Source organism: Manacus vitellinus, unplaced genomic scaffold, assembly GCF_001715985.3.
Source record: "Manacus vitellinus isolate BGI_N305 unplaced genomic scaffold, ASM171598v3 scaffold_4_pilon, whole genome shotgun sequence".
Lineage (NCBI taxonomy): Eukaryota > Metazoa > Chordata > Aves > Passeriformes > Pipridae > Manacus > Manacus vitellinus.
In genome coordinates this window covers 9,118,748-9,138,057 of record NW_021940604.1, presented here as the reverse complement: position 1 = coordinate 9,138,057, position 19,310 = coordinate 9,118,748, and the positions used below count along the sequence as shown (strand labels likewise).

Sequence of the window (19,310 nt, the reverse complement as noted above, 5' to 3'; positions counted from 1 at the left end):
AACATTATCAGCAAAATGCAGAACTTCCTTCAAAACAGTATGCAAACCTAAGTACAAAACAAAATCTTTATAATAGAACCAATGCACCCACAATTATATTTTTAAAGAGTAACTTACCTGGTATAAATCCATTTAGATCAGGTTGAATGGTTTTAAACTGATTAACATAATACTGCCTTTGTTCATCAGTTATTTTCCAGGGGTCATCATAACTACTTGATTGCCTACGAATTTCATTTGTTGTTGTAGCTGATGCTACAGTTCGTACTGTTGTCTGGTCCTGAAATGAAATATTTTCCCTCAGTATTATCTACCTAAAATGCTTCTACAAATCCTCAACTTCTTGCCTTCAAAAAATAAAGCATAGTTAAATCTCGCAGTAGTTTAAAAACTGCAGGAAACCACTGGCAGATTGCATCTACAGGATAATGACAGGGTATTTTTGCACACCGATACATATGGAATGACTGCAGGTATGTAAGCAGAAAAAAAGTATGGCACATATGTATGAAAAGCTAAATACAAATGTTTTAAAGTCACAATTGTTGACATTTTAAAAATTAGTAGCTTTTACTTAACCATACCAAATGAAGTCAGCTCAATGAAACAAGTATCTGTTGGGCAAATAGCACTGAATAGACTATAGCACAGATAGACAGTAAACATCTGCAATGACAATTATGAAGAAAAATAAGGAAAAAAAAAAGGATTGCAACATCAATCTGAATGAAGCAAATCAAATACCAATAAAGTGTCACACCTGGACAGAAGCAGGATGCATGGCTAAAAGAGCACTGGTTGGTGGGGTATCTGCAAAACTGACCCAATTTTCTTGATGGGGTGGTGGTGAATGGCCAGACCATATGGGATCACTAGAAGTAGATGAGCCTGAAAGTAGAAGAAACATTTCCTTTTCAAAAAGACAACCTTGGAAACTAAGAAAGAACTGTGGATATGGATATACCCTAGAATGATGAAAAAAAAGAAAAACCAAATTACACCAAGGTGACAAAGTTTGCCTCCTGACAACTCACTCCTGTAGATTTTTGCATTAGGTCAGCTTCAATCTGCACTAGAAAGACAGAAGTAACGAATGAACTTACAGTAACATGCAAAAAAACAGAAATAGGATTTTACCCATTTAATTGGTTTTGAATGAGTTAATTAACACTTCACATTTTCATTTAATTGAAATAAGCAACACTTGTATGGACAAATACTATTTAAAAGTGGAATATGATATTAGCATTCAACTTCATTATCATTATTATGGAACTTTTTTTTTAGGTTTTAGCTTGCCATTCAAGGAACAAAGCCTTGGAAATTCTTTTTAAGAATCATCCTTTTTGGCACAGATAATTTTTTTTCTACATAATTTCTAGATTAATTTAACTCAGTTGCTTAAAAACAGGTTGAGAATAATAAAAGATATCCATATAGAATGTTGACATCTGCTAAGTATTAATTATCTGGAACACAACAACTGAGATTTAACCAGTGCCTTGCTATAATCCACATCTGAAGTACTGTCAGTGTTCAATGACTTAATATTAAAATAACAATGAAGCATCTACAGAAAGATTTGGCCATCCACTGCTCTATGTACAAAACTATCAAAAATATCATAAACTGCAGTTGCAGATAAAGAATTTAAGGAACTCTTATCAGAGAAAAAAAAAACATTTAGAATAAGTCTAGTAGAATCCCATTCTACTCTTCGATTCCTAAAAGAAATTATGAACTCCTTAAATCTAAACAGTCATGAAACTGATTAATCTACTCTTCTTGCACAGTTAAATGCTTTCTCTTGAAATACATTAAATGAAGTAACATAATAATCTGTATAATATTTCTGTTTAATATCTGGCAATATGCAATTACTCTTTCATTCCATATAGAAAAAGTAATAAGAAAAATGCTTAGAATCGGTTTATCTATGCTCTTCTCCTACATACAATAGTCATAATTGTGCAGAACACATTTAATCTTGCATTACATTGAGTAAAAAGTAATATTTGCAGGAGAATTTCATCAAATGATTTTTTCTTTTTAATTTAGCTTTACTATGATAAAAAGGCTCTATTGACTACTCCTTTTGTCCCAGATTTGTCCGCCACTTTTGGAAGCTCCTAATGTGGCCTGGAGCTTTTAGTGACTTTATTCAAAAGTGCTGAGAATAAAGGCAATGAGTTTGACAATGAGGTTCTTCAGTAGTTCACGTAAGTCTCAAACACTAGAAAGAAATCTAGAGAAAAGCTCAGTCTCTTTCCACCTGGACTCTCTCAGCACAGGACTAATGGACAGTTAGATGTAGACAAGATCTTTCCCACCTCTCCTATGGATATGCCACACTCAAATTTTATTTGTGATACAATGGCTTTCCCCTTCTCTGCCTCTCAGACACTTGACATTACCACTAACCTTATATATGTTTGTTCCTCCTTCACTTCTCCCAACAACTTGTCTTGGTACAGTTCTATTCATATCCCACTTAGCACAGTATCTCTTCCAAAGCAGTACCTTGACAGCAATGGAGATGCCAGGAGCACCAAACTGTCATACCTTCAGAGTACTCTACAAGTACTACAAAAATTGTTTCCTTTCTCTCCTGTTCAAACAATCTGAACAAGAATATTATTGCTTTACTGTTCCTATTAGTCACTCTGCCATGCAACATTTTAGGACACAGGATGGGGTGGCTGAGGGACACTGAAGAGATATTACTAGTAACTGTGAACACTTGGATCTACACACACACTCATGGACTGCCTCCAGCCAGTAACTCAATTTGACATTTGAGTTAGAGATAGTCAGCCCTCACTTCCTTCTCAAACTACAAAACCAGACTGGAAACACAGAGATGGAAGAGAAACTGGAAGAAAACTCAGTCACAGAGAAGGCTCAAAACAATCAGTGTATTTTTATTTTATGATTTGTAACCCAATGAAGAAACAACCTTCCACAGTCTCTGCACATTTTCATCAGTAAGAACACTACTGACAACACTAACAACACTTTGAATGAAGAGTAAGCCTAAGACCAATTATCAGATTTGAACTAGCTGGCAAAGTCTAATGCTGTATGTTTAGTACAAAGACCTAACAAACTTCCATAGCTGTGCTGTATCTTCCTCTAGCTTGAATATCTTACCAACACATTGATAACTTGTAGGAAATTATCTCATTTCCCATGGAATAAAAGTTACCCTCTCACTTTAAGATACAAAGACACAAAAAAGTGTAAGAAATGCTCTATCTTGATAATATGTACTTTTCAGTAACTATATAAATACAGGTTTACTTACAGAGGACTAAATTTTCAATTAACTTTGTAAACAAGCAAGAGTTCTCCTTACCATCAACCTGTGGTGAAACAAAACCAGAAGCTGAGTACAATTTTGACAGTAAGATAAAATACCGTAGAGCTCTCATGCCCAGGTAAGAGTAATCCATAGCTTGTAACAAGGCCAATTATCATCAGTTACTGAAGCAGCAATGAGGAGACCAAGTATTATTCAGTCCCCTGCAACCCCAGCAAGTATCTTAGGGCGTTAAAGACACAAGTGAACTGTTAGCACAGACATGTTCCACTTCTGTCCCTGAAGTGTTCGTGAACTGATACAGAATCTCTCCCAAGAAGAAAAGAAAGAAGTCTGGCTCATACATATTCAGACACCAACACAGAACTCTGATGTAATGCCAAAAACAACTAACAAGTGTCCTATGACAGAAGGGAAGATTTTTTTTTTTAGTAGTTTGAAATCATTATTTGGATACTACCAACATAAATGTTCTGCTTTGTTTCCAGTCCAAATAGACTGCAAGGTAATAAAAAACAATTTCTAGTCCCTATTCTGACATGCCACTCAACTATCATTTGAAGTAAGGAAGGGATTCTTTCTCACAACCTTCTAGTTGCTGAAGCTGTAGTGCAAAATGAGCTGAAAAGGTATGGAGTATTTTGGGTTTTGCTCTCTTGGAACAGGTAGCTCTCATTTCACATGCAATTCTACTTCCTACAAGGGGTTCAGTTATCCATTGTATTATTCTGTGAAGACGGATCCAGATCACAGATGCAAGCTAGAACTGGGACATAACATCATGATTTTTTAACAGCTTTACCTTAGACTATTAAATCAAAGACACTTGAAAGACTTGAGACAGGTTTTAACAGAGCTGACTCTGACATCTAAGGATGAGACCTGCACTAACTATAGACATTCTACACAGGTGATCCATGTCTGCCCCTGAACTTTCAATTCCTGATATTGAAGGAAAATATATACACTCTTTGGGGCTCTCTTTCCAAAAAGTCTTGAAGAAAGATGGCAGCAAGCCTTGGCTTCTGATTTTGTAAGTGTAAGCACACTGAGATAGCTGTGACAGTGCCTGAGAAACCAGTTACATATGAAGCATCACTAACACTATCCTAAAAGTTACTGGACAACACAGTGACAAAAAACTGAAAAATGCAAATTCTTTTGCTCTTTTGAGATGAGATCAGGTTTTCTTCTTTAAGAAACAGATAACTACAGCTGTGAGTTATGCTTAAGACTCCTAATGCAATACAAGGCGTAAGATTTTTAAAACCAACAACTGAGTCGTTATGTAATCATTATTCTGCAGCCCAATTTAATAATGAAAACACTGTAACTTTGTTCATAGTAGGAGTATGATGATGCAATGGAGTCTTTACTCAGTAAAGTCAGAATCTTTCTGTTTAAATACATTGTTCTCCAAACAAAAAAATGAAGTTTTGATATTCACCCTTCTGGTTTAAAGCTACATGCCATTTATTGTATGACCCACCAGAAACATTTTCACATTATTTCAGTTGACAACCCCATTATATGAAACAGTGTTTGAGAATACAGTGAAATACAATCAGAGAGACCTGGGTTCTTATTTTTCTTGGATCACAAGTGAAAAGGCATAATGATACCACACACCTGCAATTTATCTGATTTCTCAAAAGCATCCTGCATTGGAATCAAGATGAGCTTGCAGCGCTGACTGTAAGAAAAGTAACCAACAGTCTATCTGGTTCTATCTAAATGTCATCAGAACATGATTTTTCTACAAACACTGTCTTTAAAATGTCCTCTTCCCTCAAGAGAAGTAAAAAAATTACAAACTGCCTACAACAGCTGAAATTCAAAATAAAAATTAATCGTCTGCAGTGCAAAAGAATCACCCACAATAAATTAGGATGATAATTTTTGCTAAACTAATATGTGAAAATTCGCTTTATCCTTAGCATTGGCAGAACAGATGATCCTTCTATAACAGTATCTTCAAATTACTTTAAACACACTATGAATCTGTTTCAGTATGGAATATAAAATGAGGAAATACTGAGCTAGTTCAGAAATATATTCAGACTACCAATGAAAAACTTATCTATTAAACATCACATGGAAAGCACTGCCAAACCAAAACATTAACATGGTATTACAGCTTTAGTTTTAAGAGGTCAATACTGAACTCTTCAATGCTAGGAAGAGTTTGTATACTGTCCTGCAGTCCTTGACTGTAAGTTAGAAAAACTTTGCAAATTAGAAATCAGCCACCAGACATATTTGTATTTCAGCTTCCAAGAAACACAAATTAACTAAACTATGGAAGAAAAAAAGTTGAGAAATTGAGTGCTGAAAAATAACAATGCTTGGACTGAACCCTTTGAAGTGATTATATATGCAATGCCCACACTAATAATATATTTTTTTTAATTCTAAACTGACTGGTACTTACTAGCAAACAACATTCAGGACACTGGTATAAATCTCTGCATACAACCCATTTAATGTTGAAAATTTTATTTTCTTATCCAACCAATTCTAAGAACAGAATCCCTGGTCCTCCATGGATGCTTGCAACTACAGAATGACAGTAAACTGAAAGTCATCAGACCAATTTTGGAATATCATAACTGAAATAAGTCAAGCAACCACAGTTCAGTCTCAAACCACAGCCTACAAAATCCAAGATATCATTTAGCATTAGAACCTGAACCACAATTGCTCCACTGTTCCCAAATTTATTAAGCCAGCTAATCTACCAGAAACATAATTCGAACAAACAATACATTATCTGCTGCCTTCCCTTGAGTCCCCTGTGTTTTCAAGTATAACGATAGTTCCTACACAATTTCAACAGGATTATCAGTCTTGTATCAAAAACTTTCTACTGGAAAACTTACATACTCTATTTCCCTCCCTCCAAACCCTTCGCATTTCCCATGTGACAGTAAGAAATGGATCTGCCATATTCATGATCCCAGATTCCACAGTGCTGCCATCAACACGAACACTTGAATCTGCAAGAAAGTTTTTAGGATTGGAAAATACAATGATAAACTGCCCTAAACTCATTTATTATATTAAGAACTCCACAATTTTGGGTTACAGCTGAAGCATAACAGAAGATGTTTATACCTGGTTGTACTTCACTAAATGGAGCCCAAAAAGGCCCAGGTCCAGCAAGAGGTCGTTCATTATTCCCTCCACTGGGATGGCGGTTGTGCTTCCTCCATGTATGTGGAGAGGTTGGTGGGGATTGCTGTGGTGAAACAACTGGAGATGTGGACTCCTAAAAAAACAAAGGAATCTTTTAAGTTTTTTCTAAATCATTAAACACATAAAAGCCTATCTAAAACCATTATTTCTAGAAACAATCATCGCTTCAGTTAAACTCTCATTTCAGAGAGTGAAAATTTTAGTACTTATTAAAATGAGAGAACAGGAGAAGTCAGGTACAGTATGACTGGGACTGGACATGTTCACTTCAAACAATGTCATCTAATGTATTTCTAACTTGGCATTCTTAAGACAACAGCAGTGCCAAGTTAATCACTTAGCTACAAAGTAAATTAGATTATAAGACTCACTTTCACTTGTGATAAAAGTTACATCTAAAACCAGGTCTCAAAAGAAAAAATTACTTACTGTACAATGTATTATCGTACCTAATGTTCATCAAGTAATTCACAATCAGTTACTCTCATTTAAAAAATAAACCAGAATTAAGCATTGGGAAAAAAAATAAAATCACCAGACAGGCCACTTGTTTTTTTAATATGCAAAAACATTGATGTAATTTTTTTAAACAGATGATGCTATCTAGGATATACTTCTCTGCTCTACAAATTACAAGGTAATTTTGCCCTGATATTAAGGATCACGCTCCTCTTTAATCCCATATTGTACTATATTCTTCCTGAACAGGTAGGAAAACAGGGAATCACACGTGCAGTTTCCACCTGGAATCAGTTCTCATGAGACACTGAGATTACCAGATTATTCCATTTCAAATAAAATACAAAAGAAAAATGATTTATATTGTACAAAGAATTTATATAGTAGAAAGTAATTTCTTCCCTATACCTAGATCTTTTGAATTGCTTGTTTGCCAGTTCTCCCAGTTTGAGCTAAAGTGTGCTAGTGAAAACAACAAGAAAGCCAAACTTGAACTCCGAATATCCTGAGAAGTAAAAACAAAGCTAAAAATCTCTATACTGTTTCAGCAGCAGACAAAAAGTTTGCTACTCTATGTTAACAACTGTTAACATATTATCAAGTACCAACAGACAGACTGATCACAGGCTTCCACACGATGCCCCAAAGTGAACTGGCTTACTCTGCCGAATATCCTAAGACCATTATGCTTTTTAAATAAAATTACATCTGCAAGAGTCTAAAAGTCAGCAACAAAGTTCCATAAACAAGCTTTTCTCCAAGCAAGGTACATTCTAAAACCATACGCATCCTAACAAAAGAGTTTTAGGGCCACAATGATTGGTTACTTTCTAATGTGTTGATGTAAACTTTTACCTTTTGTTGCCCTCTGATTTTCATACTTCCTGGGAAACATGGCCAGCCTGGTTAATTCTGCAACTAAGGTATTTTCTGTAAGTTATGACCATTGAGTCGGATTTCCTTAAATAAGTTTCTAGGCCACAAGATTTCAAACTTTCCATTCAAAGTATTTCAACTATGCCCATATGTACTGGCAAAGACAATTACAAAGTGGCTGGAAGCAGCATTAATCCACTTCAACTTTTAATTCAGGGACCAGCTGACTGCATAGTCTAAATCACTGTTCTTTCACAGTACCTCCACCAGTTCAAGAATATTTTTTTTGTTGCAGCTACATGCCTTTCTGAAATTTGCCTGAAGATTACTCTTCATTGCATTTGCTTGACAAGAAATTTATTTCCGATGGCAGTACATTTTTACACTTAAAGGAACATGGGGGCAAGAGGGGAAGGAGTCAGGGTATCTAAAGTGCCACTTGCAGGCTGGAAGCTAGAATCAAGGTTGAATGGTTACTGTGCTTAGCACTGTGCAAGAGGTGCTAGGAAAACCCAGACAATGCATCACTTAAATCAATAAAAAGCTCCCTCTTCCACTGGCTTTCATGAGCCATCTTTTATCAAACAAGATTTGAAGGATGTTTGAATTTTTTAGACAAAACATCATGGAGTAAACCTAGGAAAAGCTATGCTTGGATACAGATATTATTCATTTACTCCAGTACTCTTACAAAACGGATGGTCCAGAAAGACACAGAAGAAAACATGAGGCAAACAAAAGCATGACAGTCTACCTAAAGGAAACTACTCACTACTTCTAGTAACTGCATGTGAACATTATAACTTGACACACAATGCTCATCAAGTAACCTTTCCCCAATGAAGCTGACAATTGTGACTACTCAGTAAGCCTCCGTCCAACATTTGGTTTTCTTTATTCCAGAAAATATCTATATAAAAGCATGTTGACATAAATGGTTAACATTTTCATGTTAAATCAAACTAGTGAGAATATCCTTGTCAATAACTAATCAAAAAATAAAGTTACAGCTACCAGGCAAAAATTAAGTAACACATCTTAATTTAGGGGAAAAAAAATCACATTTAGAAATATTGTATAAAAGCATTATTTTTGTCAAACTGGAATTAAAAAACCAAGACACTATGAAGCACTTGGAACTTGGATATTTTTGAACTGACAAGCATTTACTAAAATAGCATGTTAATTACGGTTCTAAAAGAAGAACCTTATTGAAGATAAGTCAAACAAACTGGCATGAGGCAACACAATAATGTGCTAAAGGGACTATACTGTCCGGAGGGATGTCAACCTCACAAGGCCGTTACAAGCATACATGAGTCAAATGAGATTATAAACCTTTTCCTCGATCTCACATCTCAGGTCAGATAGAAATGCTCTAAGGAGAATTCCAGAGACACTGAAGTCAGACATGGTATCCAAAGGGGAGCTCTAAGGGTATTGTGATCCAGGTCCTGATATGACACAGCCTGCATAAGAGTTAGGGAACATATCCTTTATGAAGATAGATTTATGCTAGTGATGGTAACTGCATCACAGAACCCATGTTCTGTAATCAACTAGCATTCATTCTGAAGAACAAAACAGACCAAGGTTCAGCAAGAACTCTACATGCAGCACTACATATCTTTCAAGAGAAGGTGTGTGGTTCAGCCAATTACAAACTTGGTGGTCTGACCTCAGCAGTTTGAAAGGATTTAGATTAGATTTTTGAAGAAAATAATAATTACAACAGAGACAAATGAAAAAGGGATCAATCACAGCATGAAAAATGTTACTTAAATTGGTTGATATTTTTGTGACTTTCTAGAAAAAGGAATTGCACTACATTTAACCTGAAGCTCAGCATACCTCAGTGGGGTGTCATACAAGATAGTTACAACAATATGGAGATTAATACAAGAATCTGAGGTGTAAAAGAACAGAAGGCTACAGAAGGAACAACACTGGACTGTATTAGAACAGGAACTATGAGACTGAAGGAATGTTTCTAATAATGCTCCTGAATGACTGATTCACGCAACAAACTAATTTGATACTTTAGGTAACTGATTATGCACACTAAATAGCATGCTGATGCATTCTGACAGCAAATGTAAGGTGGCAGATGGATGGATCCCTTTCAGGATGTAAGTAACAATAAGCTACCAAATTTTAAAATGTAAAACAGTTTCTTGCATTATGAAAATTAATACCAAAGGGCATAAGGAGAAGACTGGATGCATAGGTCAACTATCATACCCATACAATATGTAAAGTATGACATATTTGTTTTATTCACAGATGTCAAAGTATATGAGGTAAGATATATCAAGAAGTAAGGAAGAACACTACAAAATAGTATTAATACTGGTGAAATATCATTTGGAACAAGAAATTCAAGTGTAGTAAAATATTTTCAATAAGTATAAATTCAAACTGGATCACAGGCAGAGAAGGATTATGAGGATTACTGGTAACTATGAGATGAAACTGAGACAATGGATTGTTTTGTCTTGTCAAGTGAAACAAAGCCGAAGTGGAATGTAACAGTTTTCTAGTAAATACTGGTGGAATTCTGCAGCAAGTACTAATGACAAAGCTGTTAAAAGAACAGGTAGAGCTAAGTTAATTGGGAATTCCCACAATATTCCCATGAATATTCCACTATATTCCCACTAAGGCTCTGGAATAGTTTTCCTCAACATGGCCAGTGTGGATAAAAGGTTGTGATTTCAAGAGAGAACACTGATTTTTTTAAGAACTCATTATCCAATACAGTTTCTCATAATAATGGAGGGTTAGACTAAATTACATATGAGGTCTTTTCCAGTTCTGTGCTCCTAAACAATTTATTTAATACCAGATATATTTTATCTGGTATTACCTGTTCAATCTACAAAACAGAAGTGAACAGAAATGGACTACTGGAAAAAGCTTAAAAGAAAGTCACACTACTTTTCATATAGTTAAAATGTTGAAATGATCAAATTCTGACTGCTTCAGGTGCCAAATTTGAGCTGTCTCCTCCTAAGGTTGCACTGATATGGCAATAAATCAATACGATCTGGAGTGCCAGTAATATGCTTAATGTACACATAGGTAGATGAGTACCTTCAGCTTTACCTTTTATTTTCACCTGGACATAGCAAGGTTCAGCCTATGAGCATTTGCCAGATACTTTTGCTCTAACACTGAAAAGCATGTATCTATTGAAGCTAGATACTCCCCTTTCCTGGAAAACAGGTAAAAGTATCCTAAAGCAATACCTGATCAACATCTGGATCATACTCAATGACACTGGAAAAAGTATTTGCTTTTTAGCTTTAACAACAAAACATAAAATATCCCTGATATTGAGAACATTTAGTCACTTGTAAGCTACTTTAAGACGACAGAAAATTCTTCCTAATCTCAATACTGCTGCTCCTTCTAAGAAAATCTGCAGTACTTTAACATTTTTAGTAGCATAGTTGCTACTATTAAGGTATAGAGATATGTATATACACTGTGGTAACACATTCACATCACCAAAAGTACTTTTATAGATGTCACATTGCCACCAGAAGTGCTCAAATCTACTTAGCCTTTATTTTTTAGGAAGAAGAAATTCTGCCAGAAGAAAAAAAAATATTTACATTCACTGTTTATCTTCACTAGGATGTGCAGTCAACATGCAATCCAGTGAGGGAAAGCATCTTTCATTATTCAGCTTGACTCCTAGAATCAGTTCTGCAGCTTCCATGACACCTAGGTGTGACTTTAGTCATCTTCTGATAAGACCAACAATATTGAAAAGATATAAACATCTGGCCAGTGTTATATTTGCATAATACTTATCTGTTATCAACTAAAAACACTACCACAAAAATGCCTAGAGATAGAAAAAGGTATTTGTGATGACCTAATTTATAGCAACTCTTTGAAAACAACCTGACTGCCATTTCCTGATGCCCTGCCTCCAAGTGAAGTTCGTTGAGGGGAACTGCCAAAATAATGCATTGATTAAGAAACAGTTTTAGCTGGGACATTTCAGTACACAATATACTAAGCAAAATTCTTCTACATAAACTATTTACAATTATGAGATGATATACTACGTATGACAAATCTCACTAATATAGGAAGCTGGACATAAATGAACCTTGTTTTTAAAGATGAAGGTCAAGATACCTTACAATTTCATACAAATAATATTTCAGCCACAGTATTTTAAGAAATCAATGTATTTTCAAGTGTCAGGCATATTATCAAAGCCAGTAAACAGTTTAAGAAAAAACAAAACCCCAAACTCCCTAACAAAGTATCTAACAGCTACATGATAAGCTCCAAAAGTGAAATATTCAAGCTAAACTGACATATTCCCCCAGAAAGCACAGTTATCCCTAGGAAAATCATGATCATGGCTAGGCTTCAGAAACGAAGATTTGGGAGAGGCTCTACCCACATTTGCTACAAGTGCACTGGTGGCTAAAAAGGCCAATACGAGATAGACAAGTTCTGCTTGCAAAAGGCAGAGCAGAAAGACTCCTTAGGTGGCAGACTCCTTAGGTGGTAACCCTAGGAAAACGATACCTTGTTATTTACTTCTCAGACTTCAGCTCTTTTCATCCTCACTGCTCAAAAAGGTGGCAAGAGAATTAAGAATCTGAAACTCTTCCTATGTTTTATAAATCTGAGTGCTATCTCCAGGTGAAGACAACTGAATCAGTAATTTCCATAAAAACATGGATAAAGTTGTACCTATCTTTTGGAAAATGACCCAATTAGAGCATTTACATGGTTAAATGAGAAACCTGGGCTCAAGCTCCTTTCTCAGCTTGTTTCTAACATGATGTCTAAATCAATAAGTATAAGTGGGACAATAAGGTTGATTGAATGAGTTCATTGTACAGTCAGACATGTAGCATCAGCCACAGAACATGCAGTTTTACAACAGAGTACAAAATCAGACAATACTTTCCTGATGTTCTAGACCATAAATACAACTTAAAACTGCTCTACTCAATGCTGTGTTGTCTGTTACATTTGTTCCAAGTTCTGTTTTCTGGGCCAGATCTCTCAAAGGACTTATATACACAGTTTCTTTATTCCTATGATCCCACACAGACTTGTGTGAAAGAGATACCAAATTGCTTCTACCAGCCAAGACAGAGAAATGAAATTTGGATGCTCATACATCTTTGTAAATACATGGCTTTTTTATCCTGAACTTGAAGATCTCAAATATCAGATTTCTTGTTGTTGTTATTTTAAAATTACACACTACGGATTCCTGTATCAAATTACAGCTGTTCACTAAATAAACTCAACATCATGATGGAAGCATACAAAACACAATTTCAACCAAACCAATTTCAGCCCCACCATCACATAACAGAAATCTGTGATTCCTGATTTCTTCATGAAGTGCTTCAGAGCTCTCTCAAACATACCTCCCAGAACTAGACAACAAAAAGGTATCTTCAGACCTACTGCCAGCTCTCTTTCATTATAGTCATCTCCCCTTTGGAAGAAAGGAAGTGACAGCCAAATACTGATTTGGAAAATTTATGGATAAATTTGGAAATTTATGGATTTCCTTTAATAATTTACTTTTTCTTTATATTGGATCAGTCTGAGCTATTTCCATAGAGACTAATAAATGTTTATAAGTGATTCCTTGATTCACAGAGACACTAAGGGACATTTGCAATCCTCAGTTCATTACAAAACAAACCCAGAAAAAAGCATACCACAGGGAAGAAAACAGGTCATTCAACACACACAGCAAAATTTAGCATTTGTACTCTTCTTGCTTGTAAAAAAGAAACAGAAGGTGTTTCCCCATGGAAAAAGAGCATAAAGATTGTAAACCCAAGGAATTATGTATGAGGTGGCACAGAGTTGTAAGCCCTTACAGTTTTCATTTATTCAGACATCTTGCAGCTGAGGATGAAAGAACCAGTGAACAAAAAGAAATCAGTTTTCTTATTAAAACACAGTAAAAAGCTATGTGAAAACTTCTGTTATTTCTGGTTCTTGTTGTCTCTACTTAACAATTAAACAGCTCAACAATAAAATGTAAGGCAGAGAAAAGCAACTGTGAAAATTTTAAAAAAATAATTCTAAATAAAGTATTTCAGATTTATATGTATTGGAGAATGTTGAAGGACTAGAATTTAGTCTTCCATGGGACTCAGTACCACTGTTCCAATGACCAGGAAACTGATAGGAACCACTTAATAAATGAATTACTAGTATCATAATGATTACAACTTGATATTTGCCATCATAGCTTAACACACTGATTTTCTTTTCTGTCTACACTCTATGTCCATTACCCTCAATATTTTAAACACAGATTATAAGCCTTCAGTAAAAATGTCTCCTACATGCAAGTATTTCAGAGGCATATATAGTCTTCATGTATAATATATAGCAGTACTTTTTTTTAAAAGAAACTATATATTGAAAGCAACAAAGCTTAAAATCCCTATCAAATTGACATGAACACAGCAAAGCACTGATTAAGAGTCCCATTTAATCTTTTAAGATAATTTACCTGTTGATCAGTTGATGTACGCTGCTGAACTGCATCATGGCTCACAGAGCCTTTTTTGACTTGTATTCTGCCAGGTGGAGGAGGAGGAATCACACCTGAATATGAAGCTGAGTTATCAGCATCTGAAGAATACAAGGCTGTGTGTCTTGATTCTTGTTCATTCTTTGACGCAACAAATCTGGGAAGAGGGAGGTCCTTTACTGTTAAAAAAAATACAGCAGGCCATTTACTATATATAAGTATGATGCTTAAAAATAAAAATGCAGTTCTATTTTGAAGATAAAGTTTCACATGTGAACCAATTCCTTACACACGGAGACTGCTCTAGTCAAACCAACACCTGGCAGCTGGAAAAATTCAAATACTTATTGTGCATTATACTTCATGACCCTGTTACCCAAGTTCTGGCTTTGGTATACAAAGATGACTTCACATAGCTCCACAACAGTTTTGCACAACTGTGCATTAAATGCAGTAGCAATTAGAAAATCTGGATTTAGTTCATTTTTATTTAGTGTTGCCAACATTTCATTACTGAAGTGTAATTTTCAAAATTTATCTACTATTTCTAGCACCTACATAACATGTAACTAAACAGTGAATCACAGCCAGCCAAAAAGTGAAAAAGTCATTGCGTACAAGTGAAAATTTTATGTTCTCAAAACAAGGAATAATACATATACTAAATGATCCAACTGACATAGGGGAAGTCTATGCAATAAGTTGTTCCAAAATGAGACTTTGGTGTGAGTTCTCTAGCACAATTTCACAAAAAAAAGAGGACTCAGAAGAAACACAAAATACTCTATTGTCTTCTTTAAAAACATGACTAGATAAATATAAGTTTGTTTAGCTGTACTAAGTTCCTATATGCTAATCTGCTCTCTGACTTTTCCTCCTAACAGCAGAAAAACCTCATTTCAACACTACTGCATTTGTTACTCTTCAGAAATCCCTCAATTATAAATGTGATAGCTGTTATGAATGGAACTAACTCTTGATAATGAATAAATTAAAAAGTTCTCAATACTTTTTATGCCCACATCGTTTCTAACAGTTTCTTCCACCAAAACCAGAATTCCATACTTAGAAAATAAATATTACTTTGAAATAGACATTGCTCACTCATGTCTCAATTTTTAGCTTCCTTGGAAGGAAAATTTTTTGGGACAGCAAAGGAAAAACAGTCTTAGAGGTTTGTAGTATAATAACTGTTCTTATACTACTGCATATCTGAGTAATCAAAAAAGCACGCATTTAAGAATTAATTGGACCACACTTATGTTGGACTTGGGATTCAAAATTTGCCTGAGTTTCCATTCAGCAACTCAGATAAAGCAAGCTTCCACTGAAGAGACACACACCGAAGAGCAAAACAGACACGAAGAGAAGGGGAAATAAAAATTCCAAGATAAAAGAATGAATAAAATTAAGAAAATCAATGAAACATGCATAAAATAGAGAGCTAAAAAGTAGGTGTCTGTAAATATAAGCTTTAACTAATTTAAAATATTTTACTTTGAAGAGAGAAAGGGTATACAGTTTAGTTTCGGATGGCTCTAACAGTTTCTCTTCAAGACATCTTGGAAATGGACTGTGGTGAGCAGCCAGTTTTCAAAGGAAGGTAACCCAAGTTCAGAATCATTTTATGATTCTTCAGCCTGCTGCATTTTAGCTGTTACAATGACACTTGAATCATTCTAGAAGCAGGAAATTCATTGATAGGACTGGAACCACTGCAACCAAGGCAACAGACCATAGCTAAAAACAGTTAGTGTAAAAATAAATGTTCTGTCTACTGTACTTGGTGTATTTTAGTAGGTTTGGATCCACTTACATAAAATTGTTCCTAGAAATCCAGAAATCATTACAAGTATTTCTAGTATTGTCATGAATCAAGGAAATGTATGTCATTATAACAGTTCCAATGGTTGCTCATTTTACAGCAACACATTTTATATTTTTGAATTAACCCTGTATCTTTATGTCAATTCTTTCCTCATATTTCTTGTGATTTTTCTTTTTTTTTTTTTAATAGAAAAGCTCCTTCTGGTTAAGGTATCTTGCATTAAAATAAAACCAAGCTTATAAAAACCCTGAAAAAAACTACATACAGATTTGTCTTTGACTTCTTCAACAGGCATTTGATGAGAAATCCCACAATTGTTTTATCAAGTTCCACTTCTATCAGATATTAAGAGTCAAAGGTTCTTTTTCCAACTTCCTGATTCTAGGGCATTCTGCTACAACTTGCTAAAGCTTTATATTTGGGAACACTCACAAGGAAAACTAGGGAAATGGTTTATAAACATACGGTGACTTATGAGCAGAAAGGAACTTGAATACTACCAAAATGTTGACTAAAACAACGTGCTTTTCCAAAAAGCTACAAAAATTCATGAAAGCAGTATATACAGCCTGTATGAGCCTAGAATAAACACAGCTGTAAACATATATGCAGCGATTTCTTTCTTTTTTATAGTTTTGTCAAATACTTCAGTTATACCAGATTGTTTTTAATATAGTCTCCTTAACTACTCTGTTTAATCTATAACCTTCAGATGCAAAAATCTCATAAGATTTCTTTTAACTACTAGCATATAAAAATCATATCATATCATGTATTCTGCAGACATAAAATCTACTAAGGAAATTGTCTTAACGCAAAGCTGTGCTCCAAAGATATTTTTAACCTGTGAGTTGTGTACTACACTGCAAGGGCTACAGTGACTTAAAACTCACTACTTCAACTTCCTAAGTCTCTTTTCATCTTACAGAGCAACAAGGACACAAATTCACTTACCTCATTCAGAAGGCTACAATAGAGCCTCATATCAAAGCTCTTCCTGCTGTTCTGAATCATCTTCCTAGACTAAGTCTTTCTCATGTTCCTATTTCATCACCCACCCACACCAGAGCTGACCTTCGAAAAATAGGATAACAGGTGATTCGGCTGATAACAGACTTCAAAGATCTTTCACAGGTCAGGTTTTTCACTAGAAAAAAATCTTAAACCAATCTTCATATTTGCACTTAAGAAGGGAAAAAACTGTCAAGCCAAGTGACAAGAAATGTAACTTCAGAAAAGATAACCTTTTGTTTGTCACAATCAAGGCTTCGTAAACCCAGCAACTACAAAAGCCTGCAAATGCTGCATTCTTTTCATTCCAGTTTACATTGCTCTTATTAGTACTTCAATTAGAGGATACAGCACACAAGTTTTCACATCAGTCACCTATAGAGTTAACTTGTACCTACACAATAGGTACAAGTAGTTCATCCACTTCATGATGAATGCAATACTTATTCAATGAGTAAGGTATTTCACCTCGTATTTACTGCACGGTAAGAAAACACTCTCTCGTAGTCCCTCTACATTTTTTAAGTTAGCAACATGTATGAAAAGACGTACCACACCAATTTACAGGGTTACTGTATAACAATCTGTGAGCCAATTCCACTTAGCAACTCAATCCCCATACCCGATCCTATGATTTACCTGTATTTAAGCTTTCCATTCTCACAGGGAGACCAGATTGGGCCACAGCAACAAGTTTCAAAGCTATGTAAAACTGACTTCTTCCAAAATAGCCAAGTCTTGTTGCACCACAGAGCTCCGTAATCTGAAATGAAACAGAGTTACTAGTAGAAAGAAACTTTAAACACAACTGCTTTACAGAAGTGATTTCGTACATTTCAGAGTAGTATGCCAGGTATACAAACACATTGACTTGCACCCCTCTTCACACTTAAGATCTGCAATCTTACTCAAGGTGCATCCCTGTTTGTGCCAGGTCACTAATAAGATACTAAGAATGACACATCCCAAATCAGACTCTCAGAGTTAAATGATCCAAACTGCCTTTTTATATACTTGGTAGTCTTATCTAGACTGCAATGTTTTCCAAATGAGACATGAGGATGCTCTTGGAACACCACAGTGGAATACTAGTTGAAGTCAGTCTAGGTGGCACCACCACTTCTCTCTCCTCAACCAGTTGTAGTCTTTCCATCACACCAGATAATCTGGTTCACAAGTACCCTTGGTAATCCTACTGTTTTCACCTTCATATGCCTAGAAAAGGCTTCCAAGCAGACTTGCTCCACAATTCCTCAGCGACCAAACTGCAGCTGACCAGCCCGCAGTTCCCCAAATTAACCTTCCTTCCCATTTCAAAGACGACTGCAACATGCCTTACTCCAGTCATTGAGACCCACCTCCGATCTCCACAGCTATTCAGAGAAAAATGGCTTGCAACGACATTAGCTATCTCTCTCAACACGCTCAGAAGGATCCCATCTAATCCTGTGAAGGTGGTATTTCTCTAGAGATCGATCTATCATCTCTTCATAGTACTATTAGTTTCTCTCTTCCTTCAATGTCATCCCCAGGCACAAAAGTCTATGAGACTTTGCCTGTGAATATCAATGCAAAGAAGGCACAAAGAATCTAAATCCATGGGCATTAATTTCTGTCCTCACGCTTCCCACTGGAGCTCAGTCATGTTCTCTTTTTGGCAAACCTGGTCTCTTGTCACATCTGCTCATTTCCTGACTACTAGGAGTTAGGCAAGTTCCAACTGAAAAAGTGAACTACATTTTCACACAGCAACAACTGAACGACGTGATCCACAAGCAGTTAGCCTTTGTGCTTCAGCACCACTTCAATAACTCCATACAATGAATCAGCTGGGTTTATCAACTACAGCTGAACTAGATGTGGCTCAACAAAAAGGTGGTTGGGTGGGTATCTCCTTGCCATGTACCAGGATTCTAGGACTTCATGAAAATAAGCTGCTGTAAAACTTGTCACAGCAAGGTGTGGGATGTTGACAAACACTTAGTTTCAAAGAAGTCCCAAGACGATCAGCATGCCTAGGGCTATACATACAACTTAAATCCTGCTGGACGGAAACAAGCTGCATTAAATCACTTGGC

At 35.6% G+C, this 19,310-nt stretch overlaps 1 protein-coding gene across 2 annotated transcripts in view; it reads right to left on the bottom strand.

Moving 5' to 3' along the window:
- The window catches only part of REPS1 (RALBP1 associated Eps domain containing 1), a 46,630-nt gene extending 28,638 nt beyond the window's left edge, over positions 1 to 17,992 (bottom strand). For both annotated transcript variants that reach the window (XM_025895738.2, XM_025895739.2), the window contains exons 1-5: positions 17,872 to 17,992; positions 14,373 to 14,572; positions 6,434 to 6,587; positions 761 to 888; positions 118 to 280 (exon numbers count right to left, since the gene is read on the bottom strand). In XM_025895738.2, the coding sequence (XP_025751523.1) occupies positions 118 to 280; positions 761 to 888; positions 6,434 to 6,587; positions 14,373 to 14,572; positions 17,872 to 17,890 (664 nt within the window). In that variant the 5' untranslated portion in view covers positions 17,891 to 17,992. The remainder of the gene's footprint in view (positions 1 to 117; positions 281 to 760; positions 889 to 6,433; positions 6,588 to 14,372; positions 14,573 to 17,871) is intronic.
- Positions 17,993 to 19,310: the final 1,318 nt, after the last annotated feature.